We start from the raw sequence: 19,532 nt of genomic DNA, 5'->3' as shown, positions 1-19,532 counted from the left end.
AATTTGAAAATATCTTCTGGACCATTAAAGCTACCACACCTTACCATATAGTCTTGATTTACTAGAAACTCTTTTGTTATTCATCCATGCATTTGTCGCTCTCTCCATTTCTCTAAGCTTTGGGATACACAATCCAATTACAGTTGGAGGTCTGTAATTTTCACATGAAGCAGGAATTCTTTGGCAAAAATGGATAGTGGGTGCTGTTCGCAATTAAGGCACTAGGCGGAGCATGCGAATTTAAAGGGAATTGACGTCTGCTTGTAACAGCTCATTTAACTCAAGAAAATTGAAAATAATTTGAACCAAATTTATTTTCATTAGTTTCATCCAAAATAGAGAAATATACAACAATATAACACTTTTTATAAGTATAAGTGAAGTCTCAGATAGTGTTTTAAAAAGGAGATCAAAACTGGAACAAATTGTGTTGTTTTTTTCTTTTCAGTAGATGCTCCAAACACTATAGCCGCAGAGGAAACTAAAGGAGGTAGCAATTTCTGAAGCCTGCTAGGCAGAAAAGTTAGAGGTAGACTGATTTGATGATGCTGATTGAGAAGATTTAATTTAATAGGTGAGAAAGAGAAAAAGTCACTGTCTTTTTTTGCCAATTTCCAATTTGTTATAAACTTAAGACTCAGTATGCAGAGCTGCTAGACTCACCTCCTCCTCTTTACCTGCTTTTGTGAACTGTGTAGCGAGGGACAGAGTGTACTTGAGGACTCCATGACTTCTTGATGGTGCTTACAGCAGAATGTTCAGCCATAGCCAGCATGTCGGATGGAATTGTGTCATTGGCTGCCATCCTCTTATGCTGTGATGATGGTGGACATGAGAGGTGGCAGGGAAGAACAAAGTGGGGAAGCTTCTGAACTAGTGAATTTATAGCACATGGAGGAGGGAAGGGTTTGTTACGTGTGATTTCATAGCTAGTGCTTGCAGGAATATGTGGAGCTATGCAAATTGTTGATTCCACATTTTTTTGGGGATGTAAGAATGGTACCTGGTGCATTTTTTTAAGCCTGTTTGCATTTATATATCCATGACTGTATGTGCTTTCATAACCACCTTTGAGAGAGAGAGACTAGTTGTGAATGAGTATATCGATCAATGAAGGAAACTGAGATATTGCCTGTGAATGGGTTTGCTGGATGCCACACACCACATCACTCACAGCTCTGAGTTGGATCCAGAGTAGGGCCCAGAGCTCTTAAGTTTGAGGCTAATGCTTCCCCTTTGCATTACTTTCAGTTCATGAGTTCATGAAGGGAATTATGGGAAGGCCTATTTGACCTTGAATAAATTTTGTACCTTAAGGAACTATATTTTGGCATACCAAAGTGGATCCCTACTGATTAGCAACCAAATTTTGAAAATACTTGGTGATCAATACCCCTAAGAGAAAGTCTCACATATATACACAAAAGTATGCCTATAAAAATGTATCTCTTGATACATTTCTAGTAGTATAAAAAATTGGAAGCTAAATGTTACAGGTCTGGGTAAATGAGTTGGTCCACAGTCATAAGTTACAATATTACCCAGTACATAAAGTGACTGGACTATGTAGGTAGATAGTTTAAAAAGTCATAATGTTGGGGCCAGCACTATGGTGTAGAAGGTTAAGCTGCTGCCTTCAGTGCTGGCATTGCATGTGAGTGCTGGTTCAAGTTCTGGCTGCTTCACTTGCAATCCGGCTCCCTGCTGATGCTCCTGGGAGAGCAGCAGAAGATGGCCTAAGTCCTTGAGCCCCTGCCACCCATGTGGGAGACCTGGAAGAAGCCCCTGGTTCTAAGTCCTGACCTATCCTTGGCCATTTGGGGAGAGAATCAGTGGATGGAAGATCTCTTTCTCTCTCTCTCCCTTTCTCTCCTCCTCTCCCCTTCTCCCCCTCTCCCTCCCTGCCTCCCTCCCCCTTCTCTTTCTCTCTCTGCCTTTCAAACAAATAAATACATCTTTTTTAAAAAACAAAAGTCCTAATGTTGAGTGCAAAAAGCAAATTTTCAGGATGAAACCTACATTATGGTATCATTTTTATAATTAGCCATGCAGAACCTATATATTGCTCATATGCATATGACCAGTATTTTAGAATGGACTGGGGGATACTCATCAAACAGTGGTCATCTCATCAGAAGAGAATGGGGTAGGACAAGGGTCATGAGGGATTTCAGATAAGCAAATAGAATAAACTATAAATGATGATCAGTTATTTGGCATTTGCTATAATATTCTCTGAAGTCTTCTGTAGTTTTAAAATATATGGGAAAAAGTTGGAAGTGGTGCTGGTGGGTGGGGTAAGGGGACCCTGAGGGAGGTAGAGCACTTATGACAATATTCCATTGAGGACTGTATGCCTGACACTGAGATGAAAAAGGTAGGAGATATGTATTCCTGGAAGTTTGGAGCTGTCATTTAAGAAAAGTAAATCTACTTGCATGTGTTAGATGGGCCCATTTGGTAACACTCCTCATGTGGCAACAGGGAGACTCGGATTCTGGAGGTCGCTGTTCCCAGATAGATCCACAGAGACACAGAGAGCTTGTGGGCCTGGACTGGACTTGCTTTTCCTGTCTCTGTTTCCAAAGTCTTTGGATGCGTTGTGGGATAAGGCTGTGAACATCCTCATTGCCCACTTTCTGCTATGTTACTTCCTGTCTTGCTGCTACTGGTCTCCTGCTACCTTTGTAGGCATGAAAGGATGCATACCAGACGACCCTATCATGTGCAGGATGGTGAAAAATACTGCTTGGAGGACGATTTGGTCAATCTGGAGGCTCTGGATGAGGTACTGGACATTTAGTGGACAACTCTTGTTGAGCATTTGTTTTATGTGAATGGTATGAACTTCCTTTTGTGGACCTTGTTCTCCCAAGGTCATTTGGAAATTTAGCTGTTGGTATAGCCAAGGGGTGATGCTCAGGGTGCAGTCGTTTGCTGGGACTACAATCCCATGTTGTGTTCATGTATAGTTCCTAGAATGGAGAAGACAACAGGACTTAAATGTATATTTTTTTTGTTAAACCCTTTGTATCCTAAGCCTTGATAGATTCTCTCAGCTGAATTTATTTTCTGTTTAACAAAAAATTTCAGTTAACCCTTAAGACAGTTGGTTGTTCTTCATGAAGAGCCACTTGATGTAGGGAAATAGTGAAGTTAATATGGCTTGAATTTTAAATTGAAGGCTGTGATAATCGCATTTAAAGTATGCATGTTTAATAGAGCTGTTAATTGCACTGGCTCTGCTTCTGCTGACTGTAACTCTGGGGACCTTTAGCTTCAATGCCAGCATCAGTAACGTGTCATAAAAGCCTTCAGTTCAATATTCCTGCCACCTAGATTTTAAGTGTAATACTTTCAGAAATGAAGGTAATGTTTTGTCTGGATTATCAATAGGAACAGCCCAAGAAATCAAATTCTACACAGAACATTTTGAGCAGGTGAGGCAATTTTTTTTTACAGTAACAAATGAAACCTTTGTTAAAGATCTCAATGCCCTTCAGCATGTCCCAATGCTTTCAGTATATTCCTAAATTTTTTTTTTTCAAGGTAAGTATCTGTATCATTTTAGATATTTTGGTACATCAGGGTCACTGTATGATTTACATAGACTAATCTTTGAGAGAAATAAATTCCTGCAAGAATAAATTCATTGTCATTTTTAGACTCTCTCCCTTGATTAGAAATGTTGAGCCCGGTATCATTTGTGTTTCTCGTAGGATACAATTGTTCATCAGCTGCAGAAGCGCTATGCAGACTTGCTGATTTACACATATGTTGGAGACATCTTAATTGCCTTAAACCCCTTCCAGAATCTAAGCATATACTCTCCACAGGTAAGGGATGCTTGAAGAGCATACTGCTCCTTGTTAGGAACTCCAAGATCACAAGGGCAAAGGGCAGGAAGGAAAAAGTGAGAATAAAATCATGCCACCCTGGAGGAGTAGGCTGCAAAGAGCGGAAAATAATGCGGTAACTTTACAAGGCAACTGCTACAATAATAGCTAACGATAAGTGACCACTTCCTATAAGCCAGGCCCTGGGTCACAGCCCTGGGAGACAGGTGCCAAGAGGAGGTCCAGCTGGCAGACAAGGAGACTTAGCAGAAGTTAACAGAGAAGTTAACTCCTTTTCACAAGTTCATGAAACCAATAAATGCAGCTCTAGGATTTGAACTTTAACTCCAAACTCCAGAGCCTGTACCCCAACTCTAGAGCTTATGCACCAGGTCCCCTAGTAGGTGGCTAAGTCTTGGTTTCATGAGCAACAGATGATGGAACAACAGACAGTCCAGGGGAGCATTGGGAGTTCTCTTCAAAGTGGTTATATTTTTCTTCAGTTTTCCAGGCTTTATCATGGGGTGAAACGTGCCTCAAATCCCCCCCACATATTTGCATCAGCCGACGCTGCTTACCAGTGCATGGTTACTTTCAGCAAAGACCAGGTAAGGACTCCCCTTCCTCTCCTAACAAGGCCCACAGTAAGACAGATTGTGTCTTCCTCTTCAGCCTGTAAGTCTTTCTGAAACCCTCACATTCGCTTGCTGATGCTGAACTAAGGAAATGGGTAATGAACCTGCAATACTGATAAAGCCCTAGGAGCGCCAGAATGCAAAAACCCTTTCCAGGAAATGAACAACATTCACATCAAGACCATGTGTCTCCTTTGATAAAATGTAATAAAGCTATTTCAAATATGAATATAATGAGAACAGAGAGCAAGTACAACCTGATTACATGGCAAAAATTGTAATGAAAACAGGATGTAGGAGCTGGCACTTGGTGCCGCTTGATACACCTACATCCCATAATAGGGAACCTGGGTTTGAGTCCTGGCTCCACTCTCCATTCTAGCTTCCTGCTAATGTGCACCCTCAGAGATAGTAGATGATAACCCAAGTGGCTGTGTCCCTGCCACTCATGTGGGAAACCTGGATTGAGTTCCCAGCTCCCAGTTGTGTCCTAATCCAGTCTTTGTCCTAATCCAATCTTTGTCAGTGTATCGTCATCAGTTGTTGTGGGCATTTCAGAGTGAACCAGCACAGGATAGATCTCTGTCTGTATCTCTATCTCTCTCTGCCTTTCAAATATATAACATTTCAGTTTCTGAAATTACTAGAAAACCAGAATATAGAAGGCATAATTGAAATTCCTTCCCATTAAGGTCTCCGAGTTTCCTAATCTTTTTTATATGAAATTGTACATGGGTGCACTGTGTACCCCACCATATAATTGCTGAGAAATTATGAAGTATTGGGTAAGACCGAATAAAGTTTAAACTCAATACAAGTTAACCATACACTTTCCTCATACATTTTCCATCTTGTCATGTGTTTGGTTCCTCTAATGAGTAGCCCCCATCAGGAAGCTGTCTAGGGGTCCCACCTCAAACCGCCTTGTTAGCTGTAGCCTCCAGTTGTGGTTGAATGGGACTCCTTGGGAATTCCAGAAGATCCTCCCATTCCTCCCATCATTCAGGATATTCTCAGGTCTTCAGGGCTCTGTGCCATGAACCAGAGATAATGACTAAATATGTAATTTGTATTATTCCACACCCCCTAATTTTCTCTTTCCATAAGGTATGCCTAGAGATGAATGATAAAACAATCAACAATATGAGTACCATTAAGAAATAGCCAAGAGATGTGAGCAGGTCACAAAAAAGAAAATACAATTGACCTGAAGCCTTTGGAAAGATGCCCAACCTCACTCATAATACAAAAAATGCAAGGGGGTATCATTCTTTCTTATCAGACTGACCAAAACCCAGAGTGCTCTGTTGGTGATGCTATAGGGGAGCAGGCACATTTTTGTATTGGTACAGTCCTCAGGAAATCATATGGTAGGATCTACCAAATCTACAAATGTATCCCCATCCCTAGAAATTTATTCTGCAGATGATCCTGCATGTAGATAGAATGGCCTGTGTGGAGGGTCATTCATCGCAATACTGTTTATAATAAAAGAGAAAAACCTCTGGTAGGAGGTTGGTTAAGGAGATGCTGTCACATCTATGCAACTCAAACACAAGCAGCTGCACCAAAGCCTGATGCAGCTCTCCCCGAATAGGAGAGGAAAGACCCCGCCGAGAAATGGCTCAGTGAAATATGAAGGTGTATAACGGATGTTTCTGTGAAAACCACAGCTGAACACACGCACCATTTCTGTGCTGTTCTCCACTTGCCACTCTCTTTTTCTTTGTCAGTGTATCGTCATCAGTGGAGAAAGTGGCTCTGGGAAGACAGAAAGTGCCCACCTGATTGTTCAGCACTTGACTTTCTTGGGAAAGGTATTGCCTGACCTACTTTATGGAGGGGTGGCTAGAAGTTCCTGCATAGAGAGTAGCTGTGTATTTTGTAAATGATGTGTGCTGCTTTTTATTAGCGGTCATATAAAAACATTCCATCTTTCTTAGGTTTGCCTCCTGGTAGTGAGGCCTCTTAGGATGGCAGTATGCCATCCTTCTTCCATGTGGGGAGGAAAATAATGCCAGCATGGGTTTGCTAGATTATCGGCAATTAACTTTTTGTGTTTGCAATGTAATAGAGACATTTAGCCATTAAGTATTAAAGGTGGTTAAATACTAGGACAGGATGAGAGACAGCCACGATGGTGATTAAAGGGATGGGAAATAAAAGGTTGAGGGAAACGGGAAAGGAATGGAAATTAGCAAGAGTTGAGGGCCATGAACGTTTTCAGCAAGGTGAGACGGACGTTGAATGAATGATTTCAGACATATACTGGTGGTTAGTTATACTAAGATATAGTGTACTATGTGATTAAGAAAGAATTTAAGGAATATTAAATTATCTTTTTTTAAGTTTTAGTCAGTTTTTTAAAATTCAATGTAGTTCATAGATAAAATTTTAAGAATGGCATGATATCCCCTTCTTCCCTGCCTCCCGCCTTCTCTTGCTCTTCCTCCCACCTACTTCCCTCTCCCTTTCTTTCTTTTCTGTTTTAGTTTTTGAAATAACATATTTTAAATTTACATTATAGTAAAAAGGCTTTATGCTTTGCCAAATAAGTTTAACAAGTGAAAAGCAAAAAGACCCATTTTAGTGGGAATATAGACAATGGCTATCAACAATAAATGAATGGAAAAATGACCATTCCACCCAGATACAGTAAATTTTAAAGTAATCACAGATCATTAAAACTATAGTGGTATAACATTTTTAACCATTGGTTTGACAAAGGTATAAAGACCAAGTTTCACAAAACTCTGTTTGCAACAATACTGAATACATACAGATATTTCTTTCTTTCTTTTTTTTTTTAATTTTTTTTCTTCTTCTTTTTTTTTTTGATCTTGGCTCTCACATATAAGGGAGAACATGCAGTCTTTAACTTTCTGTGTAAGGAATATTTTATAGATAGAATTTATTGAATATTATAACGAGTAAGAAAAGTTATAGGATCTCTATTTAAAATTCTTCCTAAAGTATTTAGGTCTTTAATATGTCAATGATTTTAAATGAAGTGCAGCTAGATTTCAAAACTGCTGTCCCAGTCTAGACTAAGCTAATTCATTTGCACTTGTGTTGTTGCTCATCTGAGAAGGATGCTGATGGTTGGTGCTCATTCCCCCAAGTGGAGCTCTTCATACAGGACAGTGTGCACTTTGGTGGGCAAAGGAGGGGTGCTGGAGTTGTAGTTCTGGTGGCTCTCTTGACTGTTCTCTGTTTACTGTAGGCCAACAACCAGACCTTGAGAGAGAAGATTCTGCAGGTGAACCCCCTGGTGGAAGCCTTTGGGAACGCGTGCACTGTCATCAATGACAACTCCAGCCGTTTTGGCAAATATCTGGAAATGATGTTTACACCAACCGGAGTTGTGATGGGGGCAAGGATCTCTGAATATCTCCTTGAAAAATCCAGAGTTATAAAACAGGCAGCGTAGGTGCCCCAATTTATTATTCTGGTTTTGCTCTGCAGTATAAACTGGGATGCAGTATAAACTAGGAATTCTAATGGTTCCATTTCCACCCCTGTTCTTAGGATTCCTGTAACCTTCAAGAATAAGGAATTACTTAAGCACAGGATACTAAGGGGGAGGGTACATAAAGTTGGAGTGGAGTGTTTTAGCGATAGGTATGCCTGCAGGTGTATCAGATACAATTTAACAGCATTGCAGACGCTTGGAAAAATCACTAGTTAGTTCTTTTAGAATTAAACTTATCGAAGTAAAAGCACTGGGAATATTCTACACGTTAGTATTTAACCTGGGTTGAAAGACAGATAAAATAACAATTATTCTGTTTTAAGAAGAATAGTATATGGGGCTGGCATTGTGGCACAGAGGGTTAAAGCCCTGGTCTGAAGTGCAGGCATCCCATATGGGCGCCGGTTCTAGTCCCAGCTGTTCCTCTTCTGATCCAGCTCTCTGTTATGGCCTGGGAAAGCAGTAGAAGATGGCCCAAGTCCTTGGGCCCCTGGACCCATGTGGGAGACCTGGAAGAAGCACCTGGCTCCTGGCTTCGGATAGGCGCAGCTCCGGCCGTTGCGGCCATCTGGGGAGTGAACCAGCAGATGGAAGACCTCTTTCTCTGTCTCTACCTCTCTCTGTAACTCTGTCTTTCAAATAAATAAAATCTTAAAAAAAAAAAAAAAAGAGTAGTATAGTAATAGTAATCAGTAGCATGAACTTGGCACTGGTTCAGATGCCCTCTCTGACATTTTCTGTGTGCCCTGGAGCACGTTACTAATCCTCTCTGTGCCTCAGCTATGAAATGGAGGTGCTACTAGTACCCACCTCATGGGTTGTTGTGAGGATTGATGAGTTAATTTATACAAAATGACTTAAAGGAAGACTTGGCCTGGAACATGCTATCAGAGTGTTAGTCCCTCATCCTTATATTACTCATGTTATTGTAGGATAGCGGAGTCCCTTGGGAGCAGGGCTGCATGCACGGGTACCCACGCCCTGTTGAATGCCTGCTCTGTGCCGATGCGGAGCTCTCTGCTGGATTGCAGGAGTAAACAGAATAGGCAGGGGCCCTGTCCTCACAGAGCCGGGAGTGTGTGGGTGGTAAGGACGGGACGGGAGGATCACAGGCAGTCAACAAATAAACTTCATTGTGATGAGTCCAGGAAGCCATGTAAGGTACCATGATGGGGAAACAGGAGGGAGGAGGGGCACACCCCCAGTCCAGGAGAAGGAGGGGCTCTGGGGGTCACTAGAGCTGGCCATGCGGTGGGCACAGGAGCAGAGAGACAGAGAGTGGCAAAGATGGAACTGGGACCCTGTCATGCAGGACGTTGCCTTGTGAAATGACAGCAGTAGGGTCAGTGGGCCCAAGAGGGAGATGCAGGAGCAATTGGCTTGAGGCTGTTAGGCTGTAGCCCGAGTCCCCATGGCTCCGACTGTGGGCCTGGACTCAGGTGGCAGCAGTGAGATGCAGAGAAGCTGGCGAGTCTGAAGGATACCGCGCAAGTAGATTGCACAGGTCTTGTCCTTGGTTAAGACCCGAAGCAAGTTCCTCCACTGTGCACTTGCTGCATCCTCACCCACTGGGCACTACCATGAACTCTAACAAGGAACAGAAAGAGCGAGAGGTATTAAAGCTTCCCTGTGGCTTCCTGATTGAATTTTCTGAGTTGTGAAGTTTAGGGAGCTCTGTCTGCCTGAATGGAAACTACAGTGCCCTGTAGTGAAATGTGAAGTGTAACATGAGGAGGTGCCTCCTCCTGGTTGCACTGTTCACCTTGCCGTGTGGCTCACTGGCATACATACCCTCATACCTTGCTTTCCTCCTATGCAAGAGGGGCACAGTGATGCCAACCTCACACGGCTGCCATGAGAGCAAGAGAAGACTGGGCCAGGGTTTATAGTGCCTTTGTGATTTTGCCCTGTTTGGGGCATGCTCGTGGAGTCCCCCTTCTTGGCCGCCTTGCAGCTGGGTGTGGTCATACAGCCGGTGTAAGCAAATGGGCATTTAATGGTAATCCTTCACAGCCAGGTCAGTGTCAGACGGTGGCTGCTGCCTCTGCACAGCCTGCCAGTGACTCCAGTGAGCACAGCCCCACCGCCTACCCACCGTGGACAGGTGCTGTAGGCAAGACGTCTGCCCTTGCTGAGTTCAGCCACTAAGATCTGGGCACATTTGTGATCGCAACAAAACCTTGCCATTCCTTGAGATAAAAGTGTGAAAATCACAGAGAATTTGTGCTGGGGGCAGGTAAACGTTAGTGGGAAAAGCTTGGGAGAGTTGAGAACCAGAGGTATTTGCTGCAGAACTTCAGGAAGGCGGGACTACGGCAGGTGGGGGGTGGCAGGTGGCAGTCAAAGCCAGCACATTCCACAGAGGTGAAAGAACAGTGATCTTCAGCCCAGACGTTCCCCCTCCTGCCTCAGCATCACTGGCTGCTCATCTTAGAAACCTGGGAGCCAGCGCCCGTTCCTCGCCATCCGCCCTCAGTCTTTCAGGATGGTCTTCTGGTTCCTCCACAGTGTGCATCTCAGCCTACTCTTGCTCTCCATATCCTGTGGCCAGAGAGAACATTTCTCAACCCATCTATTCCTGTCACACTAACATGTGCCCCAGCTCCAGCTTCAGACACTTCAAAAAATTCTCATTGCTTTATGAACAAACCCTCAGTCTGGCCTACCAAGGCCTTGTGGGGGCTGCCATGCCCGCCTGCCCCCTTCTCACTGGCCGTCTTCTGGTCCTGTGTGGGTACGAGTACTGTGCTCAGTCTCCGTGCTGTCTCTCTGGACTGCTTTTCTCTTTCTCTCTGTAGCTCCTTCCAGCTCCATCTTTCTCTTGTGTGGATTCCTTGGTGAGTCCTTCCTTGACTTAGCACAAATACCCCTCATCCCTCAACAGTGTTCTTCATCTCAGCCCCTGGCTTGTTTTTCAAAGCCCTCGTCATAAGTTTCCTTCAACTCCACCCCTAGAAGGGATTCTCCAACAACCTCAGCCCAGTGTCCGAGGCACTGGGCACAGTGCTTGCCATGATTGGCACCCAATACATGTGGCAGTTGAATAGTAACCTTTTAGCTATGTTTATATATCCCATAATATCCTGTAGTATACTCTGAATATACACAGTAAAACATGTTAAAAATAAAAAAGTTTTTAAAATAACCGATTTCTGAGCTGAGTGGACCAGTGAGTGAGGAATGGAAAGGAGTGGCATCTAGAACACGGAGCAGGGGTGAGAACGCACCTGCAGAGCTTTGACAGGAGGAACAGCCCAAGGAAGAGGAGGAGACTCAGAAAAGAGTAGGGGCCATGTCCCCAGGAGGGGCACAGGGAGAAGGAAGATCCCTTTCCTTCCGCAGAGGCAGGTTGGCCAAGGAGAGGGTTTGCCAGAATGCAGGGGTATCAAGAGAAGGGACTGTCTGCCTCCAGAGGAATGATGGGAGTCTGGAGCAATGCCTTTCACACATCTGTGCTGAGGGACGGTTATTGAAAAGCGCCGGTCTGTTGTAACTAACACCTTGATGAAAAAGCAATGACAGTAGATTAGAAACTGTCCACACTCTCAGATGTGTTGGCCATATCACTTGCCATTCAGTGTTTGAGCATGTCCCTTCCGTCCCTTCTGCCAACCAGGGAGCGTGCCCGTCTCAGTTCTGGAACCAACTCCACTCCCTCCCCTGCTGCATGTGGCAGGCCCCTTCCAGTGCTGGCTGCAGTTGAGCAGGGGACTTGTCAGATCTCTCAAACCTAGGCCTTCACTCTCTCTGAAGCAACAGAGCTTTCTTCTAGAAGGCCCATGGCACAGATACGTGCATGTGGGGCCTGGAATAACCCGGGTCCTGCTTGAAAATGTTCATCTGTAAAATTCCCTTCAGCTCATAGTTAAGCTAAGTGCGCTTAGTAACGGAGCGGAGCGTGTGATAATTACCATGCGCATCCTATCACCATTACTACTCTACAATGGGGATGTAGCACATTTTATTGCCTGAAAATGCAAATTTGCTATGGAATAACATTTTGCACAAAAAGAAAATGTTGTAAATTAGTTGGGGTGGAGAAGCCCAGGGTATGTTGTAAATAAAAATCTTTCCCCCCTTTCTTTTCTCAGAGGAGAGAAAAATTTTCACATATTTTACTATATTTATGCTGGTCTTTATCACCAAAAGAAGCTTTCTGAGTTCAGGCTTCCTGAGGAAAAACCTCCCAGGTAAGTGTCGGGGATTTTCATTGTTAATTTTTAATGAATGTACCATTAGCAAGTGACAAATTCACAAGTAATTGGAGCTGTTTTCCTTACTAGAAACTCATGGCCCATTTAACTGAAACACCCAGGATGAGGTGGCAGGTGCTACATCTCCCCATTTGCATTTTCTATAAGCTTCAAAAGCTCAGTTATAGCCATTTTACTTAGCTAGGTATCTTCATTCTCCCAAGGTCTCAGACTGTAAAGGAAAAGCCATTGCGAAGAAGGAACTTGCCAAGGGGCAGCCCTGGCATTTGAGGTGCCATTTTCCAAGTCAGCACTCATGGTTTTTGGTGATGTCCACTTCCTTTAGGTACATCGCTGATGAAACTGGAAGTGTGGTGCATGACATCACTTCCAAGGAGTCTTACCGAAGACAATTTGAAGCAATTCAGCATTGCTTCAGGATTATAGGGTTCACTGACAAGGTAAGTGATCATTAAGAGAGAAAGAAAAAAGTACTAAGAATGAGAAGAGTGGAGATGTGGATGTTTGAACTTGGGGCAGCACGCTTGCTATGAGGTCTTCCTACTCAAATCATGGTCCAAGGACAGGAAACATGGCCGCCACCTGAGAGCTTATCAGAAATGCAGACTCTCAGGCCTACCTACAAGTGACTGAATCAGATCTGCCTTTGACAAGATGCCCAGGTGAGCATAAGGTGGGAGAAGCATTGTTGTAAGGACCACGTGCCTATGAATTGTTGTCATTGTCGTCCACTGACCATGGCTAGAGTAACAAGCACCTAAACAATACTGCCCTTTTAGAGTTGGTCCTTCCAACCATTAAAGTGAGTTGTGAAGAGGAGTATGGGAAGATGTAGGTTCCACTCAAGCCACAGGAATTTATGAATGCAAGTAGCCCTTTGTGCTCCTTGACAAATTAATTAAAACCCTTCCACTTTCTTGTAGTCACTTCCTTCTCCACGGGACACAGTTGCACATTATTCACAATAGCTCTAAGTACTGTACTACTCTTATCATACTAGATACAGGCTGTCTCTATTAAATATATGCAGGGATGACAGACTATTTATAACCCTAGGCTCAAATATTATTCTGTGATACATTATGTCATAGTGTCTGGGCTTCATATGCCATCAATTTTGCAAAATATATAGCTGCTTTAGCTTTTCCAACAAAAGAGGTAAATGACTAGGAGGTGGTTGAGAGTGTTAAATCTTCTGGGATTAGATTACGGAATATTCTGGTTACCCTGGGACAGCCACTCGGATAAAGGATGACTTCTGTAATCCAATGCGTTTGGCTAGCTCTTCTCTTCCCAGCACAGTTGATGTTAGTCATAATCATACCTTTCCTTTTTCTTGCCAGCTGTTAATTTTCTCTGCCAGCCTCCTACAGACTTTAAACTGACAAGACAGTGGAAAATCCCAAAGGTCAGATAAAAATAGAAATAGTTTTCCCTTGGCTCCTTAGAGAAGAGCAATGGCTCCTTGGAGGAGAGCAATTAAATAGGCTCCAGCATAAAGGTCCTGGATGGTTATTACCTTACAGAGCTGATTTGTATCAAAGGAAGAATCAAAAGGTGGTAGAGATGGCAGCAAAGCCACTGAAAGTCACATAGGTCACATCAAAGTGTCCAGGAACCTTAGGGGTCATGCCATAGGATTAATAATATTTTACTTTCAATGAAAACAAAGATGGTTCTAGATTAACTGGAAAAAAAATTGGTCTTAGCCCTACAGGAAGTTATATAGTAGTATTGTCTAATAATAGAAATGTACTGCTAATCATAAAACAGATGCTATCTGCTTTAAGACAACAAAATTTTAAAACAGAAGAAATCCAGTGTGTCAAGTGTGTGTCCTTAAAGTGAGCCATCTCTAACCCCTGTTGGGGAGAATACAATAGAAATACAGCAGGATGGAAGAGTATATGAATGAATGTGAGAACAAGCCTAAAAGCTGGTGAACCTTCTCAAGGCTGTGCCCGACTGTTAAATGAAGAACCAGAATGCAGTGGTATGCATATGTGCATGTCTTCACCATGTCCCCACATCCATTCGTAGTGAAAGTAAACCAACTTTTGTCAATTAGCAACTTTGGAAATGGAAGGAAAAGGTTGGATCTCATCTCTCTGGCTCCAAATGTTGTGGTTATCTAAGGAATCTTCAGAAAGTTCATGGAAATGTATATTCTGAAAAAGCTTGCATGGATTTCAACTTTTTGTTTCAAAATAAACTTATTTTTTAATCCCATTTTCCACCAACTTTTTGAAGTCCTCTCATGTCTCTGAAGATAACCTGTTTTGCTGAATTAACTGAGTTGTCTTTCTGTTTGCAGACAAAAAGTAGCATGTCGGACTTTAGACATTAGTTGAATGTAGTCAGGCAGTAGATGCCAAGTAACTGATAGAACAGACCTTTCTTGTAAGTTTTTCTGGCAGATTTTTCTAGACACAGCTTCAGCGTACTGGCCAATTCAATCAAAATTATGTTTCCTGTCTTTTCTTGTTTTAAATTTATTTGACAGGTAGAGTTATAGACAGTGAGAGAGAGAGAGAGAGAGAGAGAGAGAGATAGAAAGGTCTTCCTTCCATTAGTTCACCTCCCAAATGGCCGCTACAGCCGGCGCTGCACCTATCTGTACCTGGAAGAGCCAGGTGCTTCTTCCTGGTCTCCCAGGGCCTGGGTACAGGGGCCCAAGCACTTGGGCCATGCTCCACTGCCTTCCTGGGCCACAGTAGAGAGCTGGACTGGAAGAGAGCAACCGGGACTAGAATCTGGCACCCATATGGGATGCCGGTGCCTCAGGTGGAGGATTAGCCAAGTGAGCCCCGGCCCCGGCCCCGGCCCCATCCTGTCTTTTCTTATAATGTCACTGGTTCCCTGAAGGAATCCCTTTGGTTTCTCCCAAATCCTTACAGCAACATTATGAGTGGCAAATCTTAGTATGGACTCAGGAGGATGGATTTTAATTCTGGGACACCAGCCAAAAGTGTCTGAAAGAACACTTGACCCTGTGTTTATTGTAGAGAAACATCCCAGGAGGAAGGAGTCTCCCACTAATGATAGGGCTCCTTGTGGAAATTGGGGGAGTTAACCTTAAACCTATTGTGAACATAAGTTTTTTGATTCCTGTTTCTGGAGCCAAACCACATTGTTTGTTTACCATTATGCTTGTCTTGCTGATGTAGCGATGATCATAACATTCAATAATTTGAGTTTTGGATGGTTTCTATTTAATACTACATGAAAGTTTATGTGACAGCCAAGACTGGACATTCCTTGCAGATCCCTGGATGCAGAGTTTAGAGAGGAACCTTTGAGGTCAGGGTGCAGAGTCTTCCCCTTCTTCACAATAGATTATGAATAGTGAAGGGAGATTGAATGTAACCTGGGGGCCCTTGAGAATTTCCAGTATCCAAATGGCAGACTATGTGAAGCCACTGACTTTTTTTAAAGATTCATTTTATTTTATTTGAAAGGCAGAGTTACAGAGAGGCAGGGAGAGGGAGAGGGAGGGAGAGAGAAAAGAGAGAAGAGAGAGAAGAGAGAGAGAGAGAGAAAGAGAAAGTCTTCCATCTGCTGGTTTACCCCTGAAATGGCCTCCATGGCCGGAACTGTATCTATCTGGAGCCAGGAGCCAGGAGCCAGGAGCTTCTTCCAGGTCTCCCACACAGGTGCAGGGGCCCAAGGACTTGGGCCATCTTCTACTGCTTTCCCAGGCAAAAGAGGGAGCTGGATCAGAAGTGGAGTAGCCAGTACTCAAACCGGTGCTGTATGGGATGCCAGCACTGTAGGTGGTGGCTTTATCCACTAGGCCACAGCGCCAGCTCCACCATTGACTTTTAAGATGCCAAATACTATGAACCTTTGCGAAAAGAAACTGGGTATGGGTGTTGGGACAGAGCCTATAGGTGAAGGCCTTTTATCTTGTCCTAATGGAGTATTTAGGGTAGAACTGGTGACAACCTAAAGAGACTTAGAGAAAAGAAAAAAAGGTGACATGAGCCTGGGTAGGGAAGTAAATTCCTAGGGAGGTGGAGGGGAGACAGCGACCTGGGAGCCAGGCCAGGGTGATTTCCTTAGATCTGCAGTAGCTGACAGAGAAAACCAAGCTGCTGCCTGGCTTTCACCTTGGCCCCAGCCCCATCTCTGTAGGGCACGCCGACATCATGAGAAAAGGAGAACAGAAGCAGAGAGCATACATTCCTGCAGTGGGGCGTTGATGGAGACACTGAGCCAAGACCATGGAGTTACAGTTATCATGATGAGATTTCTTACTGGGGGAAGGCAGTTCCATTTATCACCTAGGAAGCTGGAAAGTGGAGGGGAATAAAAGGGGAGAGCAGCATGGTGAGAAAAAGGCAGAGAGTATGGGAGAGGCTCCACAGCTGGAGATGAGGGAAGAACAAATGGGCAAGGGGAGGAAGCCCTCCAGGCTGTTGGTGGAGAGAAATTGGATCAAGAAGTTTTGGAGATGAAAGAGTATCCCATGGGTGGACACAAAACTGATTCAACTCTACCGTGACTGTTTAGGTGAGGTTTTGACCTGAACACAGAGATGGAGTCGGCTCCTCGGTTAGAAAAGAAGAACTGATTAACCCTGAGTAGGGCTAAAGGAGTCAGGTGGGGAGAAGACCCCAGAAATAAAGCCTAGGGAAGCACCCAAAGCTAGTAACTCCCTAGTAAGGGGAGCATACCCCCTGCCTCGTCATCTCACTGAACCAAGGTAGGAGGCCCTTCCCACCATGAGCTTTTGTGACTCACAGTGCTCATACCTGTAAGTCTTCACTCAAGGTCATGGGCAGTTTTCCACTTTAAATGACTGCCTGGCATCACGTTGAAGAGGATATTGCCAGAGAAGCAGTGGGGCAAGATGCTGGTCTCGAGGGTATGCCCTCTGACAGCTGTTTCCTTTGGGAATTATCCCACTGGGAATTATCCCAGTGCTGCAATGCCTGGAAGCCTTCATTTGGGAGGTTTTGTTTCTTGTAATGTAATGTGTGAGGAATGTGTGTACGTGTTTTAATTAGAGGAAATACTTGTTTTTTTTTTTCCTAAGAGTACTGAGTGTGTTAGATAACCTCTTGAGATAACCGGATATAGAAATCGCAGCTGTAGAGCTCACTGCTAGGGAGCCCGTTGGACCCTGTGGAATCTGTCTCTGGGGCAGGTGCTGATGCATTCAGCGAGACTCTCCCTGTATTGATCAAGGTAATGAGACGCTGTCATGTTAAATCCAGGCGAGTCCCGGAGAACCCACTTGGTAGCTGTTCTCCTTAGCCACTTTTAAGTTGTGTGATTAAACAGTGATTCTTGAAGTTAGAAACATGACATGTTGCCTTTGATTTAGAAGTTGGGAGAACAATATTTATCTACGGTAGAAGCCAGCTTAAAATCATCATTTGTCTTTGTAGCATTATCGGGTATCCAGCAGATGTCACTATTACAGTCTGTGTTCAGTTCTTTGGCTTTACTGAGAAATGTTTACAGGAAGGCTCAGTTTGGGGGACAATGTCTTATCAATGGTCTAATGACAGTTACTATTAGTTGCTGCTATGTACAGTACTAAATCAAGTACTGTACTGTACAATACTGCCAGAATATTTTTTGTAGGAATGCTTTTCTCTATGAGTATGAAATATAGAAATTTCCTGGTTATTTATTTCATTGTTTCATATGTGGAAAATCTGAGGATTTTTTTAAGATTTATTTTATTTATATGAAAGGCAGAGTGACAGAAAAAGAAGAGAGAAAGAAAGAGAGAGAACAAGTATGAGTTTCTTCTACCTCCTGGTTCACTCCCCAAATGTCTGCAACAGCCATGGATGGCAGGGCCCCAAGTATCTGGGTCACCTTCTACTGCCTCCCAGGTTCAATAGCAGGGAATTGGATCAGAAGCAGAGTATCCAGGACTCAAACTGACATTCCAGCAGGGGATACTGGTGTTATAAGCAGTGGCTTAACTTACTGTGCCACTACGCTGGCCCTGAAAATCTGAATTTTTAAATAAATAAATATACTTTATTTTCATACCATTATTGTTACTTATGTATTCAATCTTCAGTATAAAAATAGGACTTAGGGGCTGGCGCTGAGGTGTAGCAGGTAAAGCTGCTGTTTGCAGTGCTGGCATCCCATATGGGCGCTGGTTCAAGTCCCGGCTACTCCACTTCCGATCCAGCTCTCTGCTATGGCCTGGGAAAGCAGTAAAAGATGACCCAAGTCCTTGGGCCCCTGCACCTTTGTGGGAGATCCAGAGGAAGCTCCTGGTTCCTGGCTTCGGATTGGCGCAGCTCCTGCCATTATGACCAATCGGGGAGTGAACCAGTGGATGGAAGACTCTCTCTCTCTCTCTCTCTCTCTGCCTCTCCTTCTCACTCTCTGTAACTCTGACTTTCAAGTAAATAAATAAATCTTAAAAGAAAAATAGGACTTAAAGTCATGTGAACTGCTTTCATTCATGTTTCTGAATAAACCAATATGTTGGATTTTTCCCTGTGACAACAGCTAATTCCCTGGGTATCCTATAGCTCAATTGCATTCTACTTTTTATGATTTTTATTTATTTATTTACTTATTTGAAATGCAGAGCTACAAAGGAGCAGAGACGGGATGGGGGGGGGGGAGGGAGGGAGAGAGAGAGGTCTTCTATCTGCTGGCTCACTCCCTAAATGGCTGCAATGGCCTGAGCCGAGCCGATCCAAAGCCAGTAGCCAGGAGCTTCTTCTAGGTCTCCCATGTGGGTGCAGGGGTCCAAGGATTTGGGCCATCTTCTACTACTTTCCTAGGCCATAGCGGAGAGCTGGATCAGAAGTGGAGCAGCCAGGACTTGAACCGGTGTCCATATGGGATGCTAGCACTGTAGGCGGCAGCTTTACCTGCTACACCACAGGACTGGCCCCCAGCTGCCTTCTGACACTATCTACCTGAAGTTAGTGTCAAATCCCACAGGACTCCCCCTCCCCCCTTTCAGACACCAGTCATAAGTCCCAGGCCTCCTATACTTCTCACTGACTAGCTCTCTACTAGGGGCTCCCATGACCCCTCCTTGGGTTTGATAATTTGCTAGAATGGCTCATAGAATTCAGGAAAATACTTGATTTTCTGATGTCTGGTTTCCTAGAAATACCTCATTGGAAAAAATGCACAGGGCAAGGCATGTTGGAAAGGGCTCAGAACTTCCATGCTTTCTGGGCACACCACCCTCCCAGCATCCCAGAACACATAATACAAAGGTTACACTCCTTGTGCAGAATCTGACGACTAACTCAGGCTCCAGCCCCCTGCCCCTTCTAGAGGTTAGCAGGGTGGAAAGTGAGAGTTCCAATCTTCTAATCATGTAGTTGGTTCCTTTGGCAACCAACCTCCATCCTGAATCCACCTAGAGGCCCACCAA

The 19,532-nt window shown here is 43.9% G+C and overlaps 1 protein-coding gene across 2 annotated transcripts in view; it reads left to right on the top strand.

The window, feature by feature from the left end:
* Positions 1–19,532, top strand: part of MYO3B (myosin IIIB) — a 474,261-nt gene that overhangs the window by 190,850 nt on the left and 263,879 nt on the right. For both annotated transcript variants that reach the window (XM_070070709.2, XM_089328195.1), the window contains exons 10-16: positions 2,692–2,788; positions 3,720–3,836; positions 4,340–4,444; positions 6,205–6,288; positions 7,695–7,897; positions 12,035–12,133; positions 12,483–12,597. In XM_070070709.2, coding sequence (XP_069926810.2) covers positions 2,692–2,788; positions 3,720–3,836; positions 4,340–4,444; positions 6,205–6,288; positions 7,695–7,897; positions 12,035–12,133; positions 12,483–12,597 — 820 coding nt within the window. The remainder of the gene's footprint in view (positions 1–2,691; positions 2,789–3,719; positions 3,837–4,339; positions 4,445–6,204; positions 6,289–7,694; positions 7,898–12,034; positions 12,134–12,482; positions 12,598–19,532) is intronic.

This window comes from Oryctolagus cuniculus, chromosome 3 (genome assembly GCF_051225735.1).
Source record: "Oryctolagus cuniculus isolate XC-2025 breed Fujian yellow rabbit chromosome 3, ASM5122573v1, whole genome shotgun sequence".
Lineage (NCBI taxonomy): Eukaryota > Metazoa > Chordata > Mammalia > Lagomorpha > Leporidae > Oryctolagus > Oryctolagus cuniculus.
Note: the sequence above shows the minus strand (reverse complement) of the source record. Positions and strands in the feature narration are given on the sequence as shown.